The sequence below is a fragment of the Lissotriton helveticus genome, chromosome 3_1, assembly GCF_964261635.1.
Source record: "Lissotriton helveticus chromosome 3_1, aLisHel1.1, whole genome shotgun sequence".
Taxonomy (NCBI): domain Eukaryota; kingdom Metazoa; phylum Chordata; class Amphibia; order Caudata; family Salamandridae; genus Lissotriton; species Lissotriton helveticus.
Window position 1 is genome coordinate 587,600,690 of NC_136061.1, and position 13,529 is coordinate 587,614,218.

At 42.0% G+C, this 13,529-nt stretch overlaps 1 protein-coding gene across 1 annotated transcript in view; it reads left to right on the top strand.

Annotated features, from left to right (window-relative positions):
• UNC80 (unc-80 subunit of NALCN channel complex) overlaps positions 1-13,529 on the top strand; it is a 2,761,828-nt gene that overhangs the window by 582,334 nt on the left and 2,165,965 nt on the right. Inside the window, exon 14 of the mRNA XM_078680564.1 lies at positions 6,991-7,122. Within this exon, the coding sequence (XP_078536690.1) occupies positions 6,991-7,122 (132 nt within the window). The remainder of the gene's footprint in view (positions 1-6,990; positions 7,123-13,529) is intronic.

The following is a 13,529-nucleotide window of genomic DNA, read 5'->3' on the forward strand; positions in this document are numbered from 1 at the left end:
GAGGGGCTTATCTTAAATGTGAGATTTCCCTCTGATGTGCCCGCGAAATTTACTCATAAGTCTCCATTCAGCCCTTCTATCCTTGACTATGTGATCTCTGACTTTGACATTTTTCCCTATGTTCAGGACTTAATGATAGCCCCCACCTCTTTCAGTGATCACAGCATAGTTTCCATAATGCTTTCTTTTAAACCTCCACCCACTGAGTCTTGGTCGCTTGGTAACAATGAGGTCACCTTCCAGGGATCTTTGGGTAGGTGCTGTTGGAACAGCACTTCAATAAGAGGTGTACATGATATTTTATGCAAAACTATACTAGAATTAAATAGCTGGTGTGGTTCTGAAATTGCTAATTTCGAAAAGTTTGTGAGAAAGATCACTCTAGATGTAAAAAAGGTCAGTGGTTCTGGAAAAAAGCCTTTTGTCCCCAGTGCATTGCGCATCCTGAATAAGGAAATAAATAAATTAGTGCAAATGCAATATATTGGAAGATCAGGGGAACTAGCTAAGGAAATATCGAGGTTAAAAAGAAGGAGAACCAGAGTAAGAAGGAGTCTAAAAAAGGAGAAGGAAGACTTAGTATGGATAAACTTGCGGGAGGCAGTTGTGCATGGCAAAACTAGAGAATTCTGGTCCATAGTCGGGAGGGGCTGTGGTACCAGAAGCAGTCCTCTTCCTATACCCATCTCTGAAGAGGTATGGTCCTCTTATGTTAGGAAGCTGTATGCAGGGAACGAAGACACGGCTTTAGATAGTGTACCTGAACTCCTATCTGAGGATCCGATCGACTATCCAACTGTGGAAACAATTGAAATGGCTATAAAGAATATGCATTTGTCGAGCGCAATGGGACCTGACGAACTCCCCATGACGGTTTTAAAGCAGGAACCTTTACTCTGGAGTAAGATTCTTCACCCAGTGTTTAAATCCTGGTTTGTTACTAAAACTGTCCCAGCCTCCTGGAAAGGAAGTATATTGATCCCTATTTTCAAGAAGGGATCTAGGGATTGTCCCATGAACTACCGTTTGATCGCTCTCCTAGACTCAGTTGGAAAGGTCTTTGCTAAATGTATTTTGGGCTTGCTTGAGAATTGGGTCGAGGAGAATAATATTCTACCACGTGAACAGACTGGTTTCCGTAAGGAACACGGTACATTGGACAATCTCACAACCCTCCATGTGATTACTGATAAATATTCACGTGTAAGAGGAGGAGTGGTGTTCGCAGCGTTTATTGATTTCTCCACAGCGTTCGATAAAGTCGATCGTCGAACGCTGTGGAGAAAACTAGCTGCCCTTGGTTTACCATTATATCTACTAGCGCTGTTACGAGCTCTTCATTCAGAAACATGGTGCAGTGTTCTCCAGGGGGGTGAGAGGGGACTCTCACACAAGATTCCCTCCCAGAATGGCCTTAAACAAGGCTGTCTCCTGGCACCACTTTTGTTCTCACTATACACTGCAGACCTTCCTGCTCATCTATCAGCGTGTGTGGGTATTGCTCCGGTGGTAGGTGGGACCCCGATTTCTTGTCTCATGTACGCTGACGATATTCTTGTTTTAGATCTAACCCCCAAAGGTCTTGCTAATCGGCTACAAGCCTTACACGTTTTTGCGGATGCACACTGTATGAAGATTAATATATCTAAAAGCAAGATCATGTGTATTGCTGGAAAAAAGAAATGCCGTTCTGTAAATTTTGGATGGTTTATTGGTGGCCAAAAACTAGAGGTTGTTAAAACCTACACTTTTTTGGGTAAAATTATTGCGGCCAATTTGAGTGAGAGGCCCCATATTGAGCACTGCTCACGTAAAGCACTTGCCCACGGCAAAGGCTTAAATTCCCTTTATGCCGCTACTGGAAAGAGACACTTCGTATGTCTTTTGGAAGTGTTTATGGCTAAGATTCCTCCTACGATACTGTATGGTATAGAACTTTTAGAGTTGAAGCATTGGGAGTTTTGTAATAAAATTGAGGGGAAACTCCTAAGATCCTTATCCAACTTTAATACCTCCTGCTCTTTGGCAGCATGTAGGCTGGATTTCGGCCTTAGGAGCAGCTGGGTTCAGGGACTATGTGCCCTGGTAAGATGGGTGGCCTGCTTGGCTAGAGCCGAATCAGGGACGATGAGGGCCCTTCTTAAAAAGGAACTGTTGGGCAACTTTAACGAGTTCTCACGTTTGATAAGGAATTTTAGAAGAGCTGTGTCACTTTTAAAGTTAGATGAAAGTGTGTTATTCCTGTATTCATCGTCACAGCTAAAACTTGTGTTAAAACAGGCATCGTGGGATCTTTGCTATCAAATGGATAGGAATACAATACAAGGGAAAGGGGGTAGTAACCTTCTCCTTAATTCCTATACTATGAAGTTGGCCCAACCTTATGCCATATGGAATTTACCACATGGTATTCGTCGATTATGGTTTCTGTTGCGATACGATTTACTGCCCTTAAATTCACTTCTTTCTAAATGGCATGGAACCTCTCCCATGTGTAACTTCTGTAGCTTGAGTACTCAGAATTGCATCCATGTCATGTTAATTTGCCCTGCACTTCGACCATTGCGTTTTAAATGGTTAAAATCGATATGTCTCCAATTGGGTATCTACGATGTTAATACTTTTCTACGATTTCTATACTGTCCCCCAAATGAAATGTTTTGCTTCTATATTTTTAATTTTTTTAAAGGTTTTTTAGCTATTTATTAAGGCAATTTGGAGAGGTCTGACTTTGTGCCCTCATGTCATCGATTCTATGGATGTAATCAGTTTTGTATGTGTGATGTATTTTATTTTTTCTGTTTGTATTTGTTTTGAATTTTATGTGGCCCTTAACCAGAGCCAAACATAATAAAATAAATTGAATTGAAATTAGAGTTGTTCAACTTAAGGATGTTGTCTAAATGGTGTCTATTAAGCTATTTAGTATTCAAGAGTCCCGGTCAGCACTGCGTGAAATGGGAAATGTATTTGACATTCTGAATAATGTGGTAGCAATGGATCGCTTCATAGCTTCCTGCCAAGACATGTAAAGGCTGCCTATAGGTATTTTAGAGAGAACAGTCCATACCGACAAGCAGTGGGCAATACCAGAAGTGACCAAAACATATTTGAACAGGAACTCATCGCACTTAATTTGTGATATTCTATTTGGTCAGAAATATTTCAACCACTAGAGGAATTTGAGTCTCCTGCAAGCTTCATCAGTTGGTCCTTCATAATGCTCTGGTCTACTGTCTCTGAGGTAGAGGATAGATATATTAACACCAATAAAGTGTGAGAACCCTATTCAGCCAGCAAGAAAACCTGATCTCTTATGCCCAAAAAACCTTACATAAGTGCTTGTGCTGAAGAGAAGCCTTACTGTTTGTTGCCAAGCAAGTCATGTGCGTCCAAGTGCTGGTCAAGTTTACAGGTTACTATTTTTTGTGTGATCTTAGTTGAACAGGAGCCCTTGCAATTAGACAATAGCTAGCAGATTCATCTGGATCCAGAGATTTTTTAAAACAATTAGTATTGTATGATGAGGGTGAAACATTGAGTACATTTTTTTATGAAGACAGATGGGCAAGGCGCCTAGCACATTGCTTAAGATTCATGTTCCTTATGAGGTAATATTCTTTGGTTGATTTTAGCAATTATATCACTTTATTTTAATATACCCCCACTTCTTCACTTCGGCAACTGGTCTTTGAGCTCTTACATAGAATTATACTTTTCAATTCATGAATGTGAATGTTTACTTAGCAATAAAGCTTGTAGTGCTTTAGTAAACATTTCCACATTTCCACATTTTCTACAATAGAAAATATACTTGTAAAGAAATGTCCACACAGAAGACAAAGAACTTTGCTTATGCTTGCTTCGAATCCAACACACAATAGGTGAACCTTGCCAGGAAACCGTTTGCACTCTTGCTGGCATTCATAATTCTCCAGCAGAAGACTTCTTGCTTCTTATAGTTTGCAGATTTTCAGTAGTCTTGTGAGTACCACGAATATATGCAAGTTGATCAAAAACTTTTCACCAGGAAGGAATGAACGGTGATCCATTACAACCATGCCAACTGAGGTTAATGCTCTATCTCTGAATGTTGTAGAATCAGATCATCTTTATTTATCAGGGTATTGTAACAATATGCTTTATCATTTGTTATCTCAGAGGTCTCCAACTTTTCTGTAGTGAGGACTACTTCTGATCAGTGAAAATCATTGTGAGCTACCGAAGTCTAAGCCACTCGCGCATTGTTACCAGACACCACCACTTCCAGTATGGTTTGAACAAAATATGTGTGCATATAAATGGAATATATGTGTAAAGGGTGAACAAGAGTCTGTGTCATGTGTACTTATGGCACCTGACATACCTTTTGCCATATGTGGAACCGTTAAATGTATAACACAAACATACAACCATTATTTCAATAAGTGAAATATAAAGTGCAGAAAAAGGTTCTGCAAAATGTTCATAATAAGGAACATGTGTCTGGATGATGCTTCCTCTCACAGCATGTCTTTGTTATATCAGTATTGAATTAATGTTTGCTTCAACTGTATTGTGATATTCATAATTCTAATAAACACATAAAAAATAAATAATAACATGGAACAATTTTCTGCACTTAAGTTTCTCCCACTTAAACAAATTGCTTTATTTTGCAGTTGTACATATGACACTGTGTCTACCAGCTACTTTGAGCTAGATGCCTGCTCTTTGTGCATGTGACACTTTGAAATGGGGGAAAATTAAACTGAAGAGTGAACTTTATATTTATATGGATTCCATAACATTCATCTTTCAGTCAAAAATCTTTTTTCGGCTGAGTGCCAGCCATAAAAGAATAGATCTTAAAAACAACATTTCAAGGAACTGACAGAGTAAAATGTACCCAACATAATCAGTGCACAAAGAATCATTTTCCAACGATATTTCGAAACCGTACAGCAGTAGAGATGTACTTTTAAATCATCAGACAAGTAAATTAATTGTTTAGCAGGAGTAAATAATGTAATGCGGGCCTACACTTTCTTAAATTTAAAATTCTTAACAATGGCATTAATATTTTCTTCTCTTTCAGTGTTGCATTTACAAACAACAAGCATTTTGCAACCAGTGGCCTGTAGACACAGTGCCATATTTATAACAGAAACATATAGCCATGTGTTTAAATAAGAGGAATTTAAAGTGAAGAAATATGCTTCATAAAATATTGAGACGTAAGTGGCTTAATTGAAAGTAGAGAAAAACATTTGCCCAATGTTTCATAGAAATATTTTTAGCAACTTTACATTTCTCCTATTTGGAAAAAATTACTACATTTTTCAGTTATAGATTCAAGCACAGTGTCTGCTGGCCACTGGGAGCAAGAGGCCTGCTGTTTGTAAATGCAACAGTTTAAAATGGGTTAAAATTAAAATGAAGAGTTAACCAAACATTCAGGTAACTCTTCATTTACATTTCCTCCAATTTAAAAGAATTCCGAAATATTTCTCATGGTCCAATATTGATTTGACAAGGACCTTTATTTAATACGTAAATTCCTCAGTGCTTCAGTTCTTCACCTCTGTGTCCGGGGTCACAAATCTGACTCCAGTACTGCTCATTATCAGGCCCTGCTATCTGTAGCCTGAAGCTAGTAATGTAAATGAAACACAGCCTTCCCTTAACTTTAAAAGGAAAACGTGACCCTATGTTTATTTAAAATTGAATTCACGGCTGTGAGCTAACCTGAAGGTGTCTGTGAACTTCTGGTAGCTTGTGATCAACTGGTTGGAGAAATTTGTTTTATCTGTATAGGGCTTATTCAACTAGAGGTGCTTACCAGCACATGTGGTGATCCACTGCTCTCTCCAAAATAATGCTCATCTAATACGTCTGCTGGCTTTTCAGATAACATGCTGTTTGCTTTCACAAATGAAAGTGTTTTCAGGCCCTCTTTCACACATGCACATTTAACAGTAGATGTCATTTTTAATATTCCGAGCTGCCCGGTTTTGGTCCTCTGAAACATGTACCACAATTTATCAGGGATGATAGTAATGCGAACACCCCTTCCATATGTTTGGTAGTATTGGGCTTACTTATTACTTAGATTGTGGGATTACTTGTGAAAGGCCTACTCATGTACCTAGTAGGGATTTGTACACACTAGATTGCAGAAGGAACTCTAAGATATTACATATACAAAAGGCTTATGGGTGAATGATCTGCAAATGGAGTCACATACAGAAAAGGATTGAGGCTATCTAGAAACAAATTGCAAAATGGACACTAGCTCACATAACTACTGTTATCCTAAGATAAAAGAAGATGCTCCAGTATTATTTAGGCTCATTCCACCAGGGAAAAAACTACAATAAGTGCATTTATTGCAAACATGCCATCGTATGATATATGCAGGGCGGTAACATGGATGCCATTAAAACTTGTCCAAGGTGGTATACTGCATGCATGTGAATATTGAAGCTGAAACACATCTGGGGCATACAGTGACCATGAGCCCTCTCATCTGGGACCTCATCTTTAATTCCTGCCATTTGGTAACATATGCTTGGAAAGCTGGCCATTACAACATTGCAGGCTAATAAAGCTAAACGCCAGGTTCTGTAACTTGAATATCCTTTTATAGATTAATATGTAACCCATACAGCCTCCCAGTTATGCTAAGTAAACTGCTCACAATAATTTGAATGCATATCTACAATCTGCTCATTGACTCTTGGAAAAAGGCACAAGTACAAGAAGAGCACAAAAGTAAAACTTCTCTATAAACTTCATTGAGAATTCCCAAACATATGGTGGGGGGTATTCTGCAAAGTATGTGAATCTGTAAAAGCCATCCATGCTTCAAGGTCACAGTTAAGATCAAGTAACATTTTATTTTTGTCAAATGTCCCAACATGCTTTTCTGCACTACACTCTGAAAATGACCAACTCTTCATGTTTTTGCTTCTTAAACATTTTTGTATCATTTCATGATGTCTGTACCAGGATGATAATGCCCCAGTAAGCACCCACAAATTGGCCCTTACCATGTTGATCAAAATTGTGAAGTCTTTGGGTTGTGCATACGGCTGTGGAGAAGGCCACCGAGGACTCTCAGGAGACAGACTGAGACATCAGGTAAGCCAGTAACTATAGACCTAATAAAATGTATTTATTTCATCTTAAGCAATAAATTATGTTTTTTCATTGTGTTTGTTTTTGTTTAAATCTGTTTATTGTTTTTTTGGCACAAACATTTATATGATTTTACACATCTGATAATATTCACTACATGGTGCATGTTAGGGCAGTATTACATAAATTAGTCATATGATGTACAACACGCGTCAGTGAGCAGTTAGCTGTAAAGAAAGGGACACATATTTAAGAACGTTTGCAAGGATTACCAGTTGCAGTTTGCTGGTTGGGTTAATCTGTGCTTTGCATCTATTAAGCCATGGCAATGAGGCCTCTTGTGCACCTATCAATAAACAGATGAACTGGGGGAGAAGAAAGAGAAAGCTAAGGATAACCTCGGTGCGCCCTTTGTACATTATGTCCCACCCCTCAATTTGTTGGAGTGCAACTATGTATGCGAATATACTATCAGATGCAAGCGTTTACAAGAGTGGGCAGGCCTCTTCGCTAGAGATGAGTACACTTTCGCGAGCACCATTGCCGTACTTAAGATATCCAACATATTGCATACATTTTGTTCATTACATGGTGATGATTAGTCCAGCTCTAACTTGGATCCACAGTAGGGGTGGCTCATACACACAGTTATGCTAAGGTTGCTTTTGAAGACAGGACTTCCAGGATACTTGCAGAAGCAGGTTTATTTAAGTCGACAGGAGCAACCCCCAACAGCTGTCTCCTCAGCAGCATCAGCTACCGTCTCCTGGATTCCAACATACAGGACTCGGGTAGTGGAAGCTTACAGTTGCCGAGCAGCAGTTGCTAAGATATGTAAACACTAACAAGAATACAACAGTTGTTTAGGTTGGGTGTACCTCCCCACAGCCAGCATGAGTGAGGCAGGCAGCTTCTTTACATGGCATTAGGAGAAGGAAGAATAAAGGGTGGACAAGCAAAAAGACCTGGGAGGAGTGTGACCCCTTTGGGACGTTGACTGACCCCTGCCTTTTTTAGTAGCCAATACCTCACGCGGTTTTGCAGCTCCAAATAAAATGGAGAGGACTTGATGAGTTGGGGCATGGGCCATGACCACCGTTCGTCTACCTCAGTTGCGCATCGGTGGATCTGGGTCTTTTAGTATCTGGGTCCTCTGGGGAGATGGAACTGAACCTTGCATAACTCCCACTAGAGCTCCCTGAAAGTCTTGCAGGATGGCATCCCAACTCACTGCTATGGGGCTTTTACAAAGGCACAGTGCTGCACCCTTTTCCTCAGCCCACACCAGTAAGGACTGTCTCCAGGCCAGAGAGGTAGGACGGTCGGGCAATTTCCAGCGCTTTGTAATCAGGTCAAGGAAGCAAGAGCTTACTCTCTGCTATTTACTTCTGAGGTATAGGTGCAGTATATACTTGTCCCAACTGTGTGATAGGATGCAACCAGTGCAGGCAGCTAAAGCAGTAAGTAAGTATGTTTGGACATGTCTAGGAGGAACCTGTAAAGGCACCCCTGGAGGACCTTATACCTGTAGAGGGTGGTACTGATGGTACAGCAGAGGGTCATGTTGTTAGGCCCACTTTCACTCTCCCCTGGGTTAGTTCACAGGATTCCTAGGAGGAGGAGGTCTTCTTTTTCCTCATCCTCATTCTCATCCTCCCTTTCCTGAGCATCAGTTGCTGGGTCAACTCACGCTAATTTAGATAAAGTCATTCTAGATAGGAGGTACAATTTGCTGAAGCTTGAAAAGGCTTAACTCAATCTGAGGAGGGAGCAGTTGGCCCTTGAAATGGAAGTCCTAGAAGTGGAGAAGGAAAGGAAGAATGTGGGGTTAGTCCCCAATGGTGGCAGCAATAAAGAGACTAGAGTCAGGGGGGGACACTTTGATTCTAGGAACCTTACAGGATAGTGCCCCACATGTCTATCACAGCTATGGAGAGAGCCTGTAAAATCCAGAAGGTTCCCCGGAAGCAGTGGGCAGTTATCCTGTGGCTCTCCTTTTCAGACGAAGGTAGAGACAAACTCCTTGGCAGTAAGGGAACAGGATACAAGTATAAGGAAAGTGTTACTTATTGAAGGGTTAGGACTTACTTGTAAGGAATACAGGATCAAATTCAGGGATACCCAGAAGACCTCTTCACAAGAGTGGGTTGATTTCATAGACTGCAGTTAAGGCTCTGGAAGGCTGGTTACATGGTAGTAATGTATTATGGATTGTATAATTTGATAATGAGAGAGTACATTCTTAATAACGGTGTGTCTGACAAACTGCACCAGTTCCTGGTAGACTCTGATCTGACCTCTCCCCAGGAATTGGGAAAAAAGGCAGACAAATGCATTCACACCAGGGTGAGAAATAAGTCTCATGGTGGGGGTAACCAGAAAAAGAAAGATACATCTAATATCCAAGAGTATGATGGGGAGAAGCCTAAAGAAAAATAGAGTCTTCTACAGGCCCACAACAATCTTCCTCTGGGGTGGGTCACAATCTTCCTCTTCCACTAGTGACAAACCTCCTTGGTGCATTGTTTGTAAACAAAAAGACCATAGGACAAAGTACCCCATTTACCCTAAGAAAGCCACCAAGACTGCTACTACTCCCCCTAGTGCCCCTAGCATTAGCACGAGTAGCAGTAAACCTCCACAAGGTGAAGCTGGGTTTACTTTAGGAAATACAGTGGGCTCTAGCCTAGTCAGAGAAGTCACTGAGGCTGATATGATACCAGAGGGTGGCACTGATCTTGCCACTTTGGCTGCCTGGCTTCCTTATATGAGGAAATACAGGAAATTCCCCCTCATAAATGTTATGGAAGCAATAGCTTACAGAGACATAGGTGCCAGTGTCACAATGGAGACTGAAAAACTGGTGTACTTACTTGGGTACACTTACCAAGTAAACAATGCAGACAATATCACTAATTGCCACCCCATGGCATTGATCAACCTTAACTGGTGTGGTGGGGGGGGGGGCGTGTTACAGGCCCTAAAAAGGTTGTGGTATCTTCTAACTTTCCTGTAGAGTGTCTTATGGGCAATGATTTGGAAATGTCAGCCTGGACTGGAGTTGAGTACTTTAGGAAGTTCCTCTTGACCCTTGCACATGACATACCCCTATCAGGGCTTCTTGGGCAATGTAAGACTCGAGACAGGCTTGCCCCACACTTTTACTGGTCCCACAAGTCTGAAGACACTAAGTAGTTTTGTCGCTTCTGTGTCAACAGTCAAGCCACTGGTAAGACAGGTGGCACGGCAAAGGCCCCACTAATTCTACTATCAGTGGTTGGCCTTCCCATAGAAAGGGTAGATATCAACATTGCTGGTCCCCTAGACCCTGCTACAGCATCTGGGAGCAGTCGTATCATGGCGGTGGTGGACCGTGCCACCAGATGCCCAGAAGCTATTTCCCTTAGGCCCTTTACAACTCCTACAGTGGCCAAGGGCCTCCTCGGAATATTTATCAGAGTGATTATTCCTAAGGAGGTGGTGCCAGACAAAGGTGCAAACCTAATGTCTGGCTACCTGAAAGCCATGTGGAAAGAGTGTGAAGTAAATTACAAAATTACCATACCTTATCATCCGCAATGCAATGGGTTAGTTGAACGTTTCAACAGAACTCTAAAAGGTATGATTATGGGGCTATGACAAGCTTAGGAATAGATGGGATGTCCTATTACCTTGCCTTCTTTTTGCCTACAGAGCGGGTCCACAGAAGGTGGTTGGCTACTGCCCATTTGAATTTCCGTTTGAACATCAGTTAGGGAGCCACTTGCTCTAGTGAAGGAGGGATGGGAGCAGCCTCTCAAATCTCCTAAGCAAGACATTGTGGATTATATGCTAGGCCTGCATTCATGTATGGCTGAGTTTGTGAAGAAGGCATGTGGAGGTGAGCATCCTGGGTGTGATCCTGCAATAACTTCAGAAGTTGTGGCATGATCAAATGGCTCTTCTAACTGTTTAACAGCCAGGGCAGAAAGTATGGGTCCCCAAGAGCCCTTCAAGACAAGTGGAATGGCCTCAATACCATCCGCGAAAAGAAAGGTGAGGTCACCTACATGGTGGACCTAAGTACCCCTAGAACCTAGAAGCCCCCACAGGGGGCTTCATGTGAACCGTCTAAAGCCTTACTTTGACATGGCTGACATGAGCTTGCTCAGGGCTACTTATGAAGGACAGGAGGAAGAGAGCGGCCCTCTCCCTGATCTCCTCTCATTCAACCTTTTGATGGGTCAGTTGATGGAGTGGTCTTTGCAGACATCCTCACTGACAACCAGTTGACTGAAGACAGGTTCTAAGTCAGTTCCCTGAGCTCTTTTTCATGACACCCAATCAGACTACCCGGTGTGCACATGAGGTGGACAAAGGGGACAGTCTGCCTATGAAGAGTAAACTCTACAGGAAGCCTGACCATGTCAGGGAGTGCATCAGGACAGAGGTCCAAAAGATGCTGGAGTTAGTGGCCATTGAACCTTCAGATAGCCCTTGGGCTAGTCCAGTAGTCCTTGTGCCAAAACCTAAGTCTCAGGGCAGAAAGAGAGAGATGATGTTTGGTGTACACTACAGAGGCCTCAATGCAGTCACTATGACTAATGCTCATCCTATCCCCTGGGCAGATGAGTTGATAGATACTCTGGCTTCTGATAAGAATCCTTTGACTTGACTGTAGGCTATTGATGAATCAGACTCACTGAGGATGCAAAACACAAAACAGCATTTTCAACCCCGGGAGATCACTTTCAGTTAACTGTAATGCCTTTTGGTTTCAAGAATGCACAGCTACATTTCAGAGGCTGGTGAATAAAGTTCTGTCAGGTCTGAAAGATTTCAGTGCAGCATATCTGGACGATATAGCTGTCTTTAGCTCCACCTGGCATGATCACCTGGTCCACCTCAGAAATGTACATAAGGCCCTGCTGACGGCAGGCCTCACTATCAAGGCCAGTAAATGACAGATAGGGCAGAGTAAAGTTGTATACTTGGGCCGCCTTAGGTGAAGGCCAATTTCAGCCATTGAAGAGCAAAATCCAAACCATTGTGGATTGGGTTGCTCCCACTACCCAGACTCAGGGCAGAGCTTTTCTGGGTCTGACTGGGTACTACAAAAGATTTGTTCAGTGGTGTGAGTCCACTATGACTCCCCTTAATGGCCTCACCTCTAAGAAGATGCCTAAGAAGGTGAATTGAACAGTTAGCTGTCAAGAGGCCTTTGATGCCTTGAAGAAGGCCATGTGCAAATTGTTGTCCATACAAATGCGTCTGAGCTAGGAATATGAGCAGTGTTGTCACAACTTAATAAAGAGGACCATGATCAACCAGTAGCTTTTATCAGCAAAAGGTTGACCCTAAGAGAGAAACGTTGGTCAGTTATTGAGAGGGAGGCCTTTGCTTTGGTCCGGGCCTTGAAGAAGTTGATGCCATACCTGTTTGGCACTCACTTCATTGTTCAGACAGACCATTAGCCCCTTTTATGGTTAAAATAGAGGTAGAGTGAAAACTCCAAACTTTTGTAGTGGTTCAGTACCCTACAGGTGATGGACTTTTCAGTGAAACATACATAGACCTGAGAGTAACCATACCAACGCAGATGGACTTTCCAGATATTTATACATACAAAATGAAGACTCAGCTGGGAAAGGTTAACCTTATCTTCTTTCATTTGGTAGGTGGTTATGTAGCAAAGTAGGATCTTTCTGGCATACATAATCCCACTTTTTGCCTGGTGTCAGTTTGTTTTGACTATAGTTCACTGGGATCCTGCTAGCCAGAACCCCAGTGACAGTGCTCTCTCTTCTGAATCTACTGGTAAGTACTTTGTACACCCCACAATTGGAATACTGAGGTACCATTATAAGTCCCTAGTACATGGTACTGAGATACCGAGAGCATTGGTACACCAGTGGTCTCCTATGGGCTGCAGTATATATTGTGCCACCCATACAAGGCCATGCAAACTGTGCCTGCAGAGCTGCCTGTGCAGTCTGCGTGAAAGGGTGCATGCACCCTTCAATTCAGATATAAGGTTTCACATACTGCACTTAAAACCTATAAGTCACCTAGGGCCAGATGTAGGTAATTCATATTTACCTACTCTTAAATACCGAATTTTACCGATTCGGTATTTAAGAGTCGATAAATATGAAAGGGGGAGATGTAGGTATTACAGAATCTGTAAATACCGAAACGTTAAGATTCGGTATTTACCGATTCTGTAAATACCGAATCGGTATTGCCCATTGATTCCTATGGGCCTTGAAGCCCATAGGAATCAATGGGCAATACCGATTCTGTAAGTACAGAATCGGTAAATACCGATTTTAGCAAGGGTGCAGGGGGTGTCACTTTGACACCCTCTAGCACCCCAAAGACGGGCATGTTTGCCATGTGGCACACAGACATGCCCTAAGGGCATGTCTGTC